The sequence below is a fragment of the Galeopterus variegatus genome, unplaced genomic scaffold (assembly GCF_000696425.1).
Source record: "Galeopterus variegatus unplaced genomic scaffold, G_variegatus-3.0.2 Scaffold154, whole genome shotgun sequence".
In the NCBI taxonomy this organism is placed as follows: domain Eukaryota; kingdom Metazoa; phylum Chordata; class Mammalia; order Dermoptera; family Cynocephalidae; genus Galeopterus; species Galeopterus variegatus.
In genome coordinates this window covers 438,965-440,010 of record NW_007726265.1, presented here as the reverse complement: position 1 = coordinate 440,010, position 1,046 = coordinate 438,965, and the positions used below count along the sequence as shown (strand labels likewise).

The 1,046-nt window shown below is 59.5% G+C and overlaps 1 protein-coding gene across 1 annotated transcript in view; it reads left to right on the top strand.

Annotated features, from left to right (window-relative positions):
- Positions 1–232: 232 nt before the first annotated feature.
- UBE2Q1 (ubiquitin-conjugating enzyme E2Q family member 1) overlaps positions 233–1,046 on the top strand; it is an 11,222-nt gene continuing 10,408 nt past the window's right edge. The window contains exon 1 of the mRNA XM_008592861.1: positions 233–300. Within this exon, the coding sequence (XP_008591083.1) occupies positions 233–300 (68 nt within the window). The remainder of the gene's footprint in view (positions 301–1,046) is intronic.

Sequence of the window (1,046 nt, the reverse complement as noted above, 5' to 3'; positions counted from 1 at the left end):
CCTGCCTTTGGCAAAGGAACGCCAGTTCCGATTTCTGGAAGCTGAGCCAGCTTTGTCCTTTGTGAGAGTGCCACCTAGCGAGGGCCCAGAGGCACTGCTGCCTAGTCCCGGCAGCTGCCAGAACCACTGCGGCAAGGTGTTAGTTAGCCATTTAGGCTTGGGACGGGGGAATGGGGTCCGCCCGTGTCTGTCTCCTTCCATCTTACTACAAGGTTAGTGATTTACACTAGCGATGCACTCCTTCCATGACGTTCCTCCCCCAACCTCGTCCAAAGCTATGGGGTGTGAAAAGCGCCAAAGGTCAGCTAATGACTACCCCTCAGACATAATTAACCAGCGATCTATCACTCCACACTTTATGGTCTCCTAGCGTCGAATCTTTGGAAGCAGGCGGAAAAGGCATCCTCATCAGAGCCATTGTACAGACAAGAAAACTAAGGCCCAGCGGGAAAGTGGTTAATCGAAGGTCACACAATGAATTTGAGGCAGGACCGGGACGAGAATCCAAGCCTCTGATATCCCGGCCCCCGCCTCCTTCCCCGATCACATGCCCCTCACTCTGGGTGGAGAAAGAGCACCGGGTGCAGAAGCTCGGGGACCATGCGCCTAGGACTAGCAGGGGGCGCAGAATACCGACGGTACAGCACTGACCGCACTTTTTTATTCTTTTCTGCCCACCGACTGCTCGCCGCGGCTCGGTGGCGGAGAAAGAGAGGCCCAAGGCAGGAAACAGGGTCCCGCGCGGGTAGCTCCTGGGAACACGAGGCGCCGGGTCACGTGAGAAGGGAGCGCTGGCGAAGGGCCGTCGTGCGCATGCACGCGCAACGTACGTAAACACGTACTGAGGCGGTGAAAGAGAAGAGCCCGAAGCCCCGGGTCACATGTGGAGGGTGGAAGACGAGAACAAGGGGGCGGGAAAGACTGAGAGATCACGTGGAGGAGGCCGGAGCAGGGAGGTCACGTGAAGGGGGACGGAGGCGGGGCCGTCGAGGAGGAGGAGGAGGGGCGCGTGGCTTCCGGCGGCTGAGGGGGCCAGCGAGCGGGGG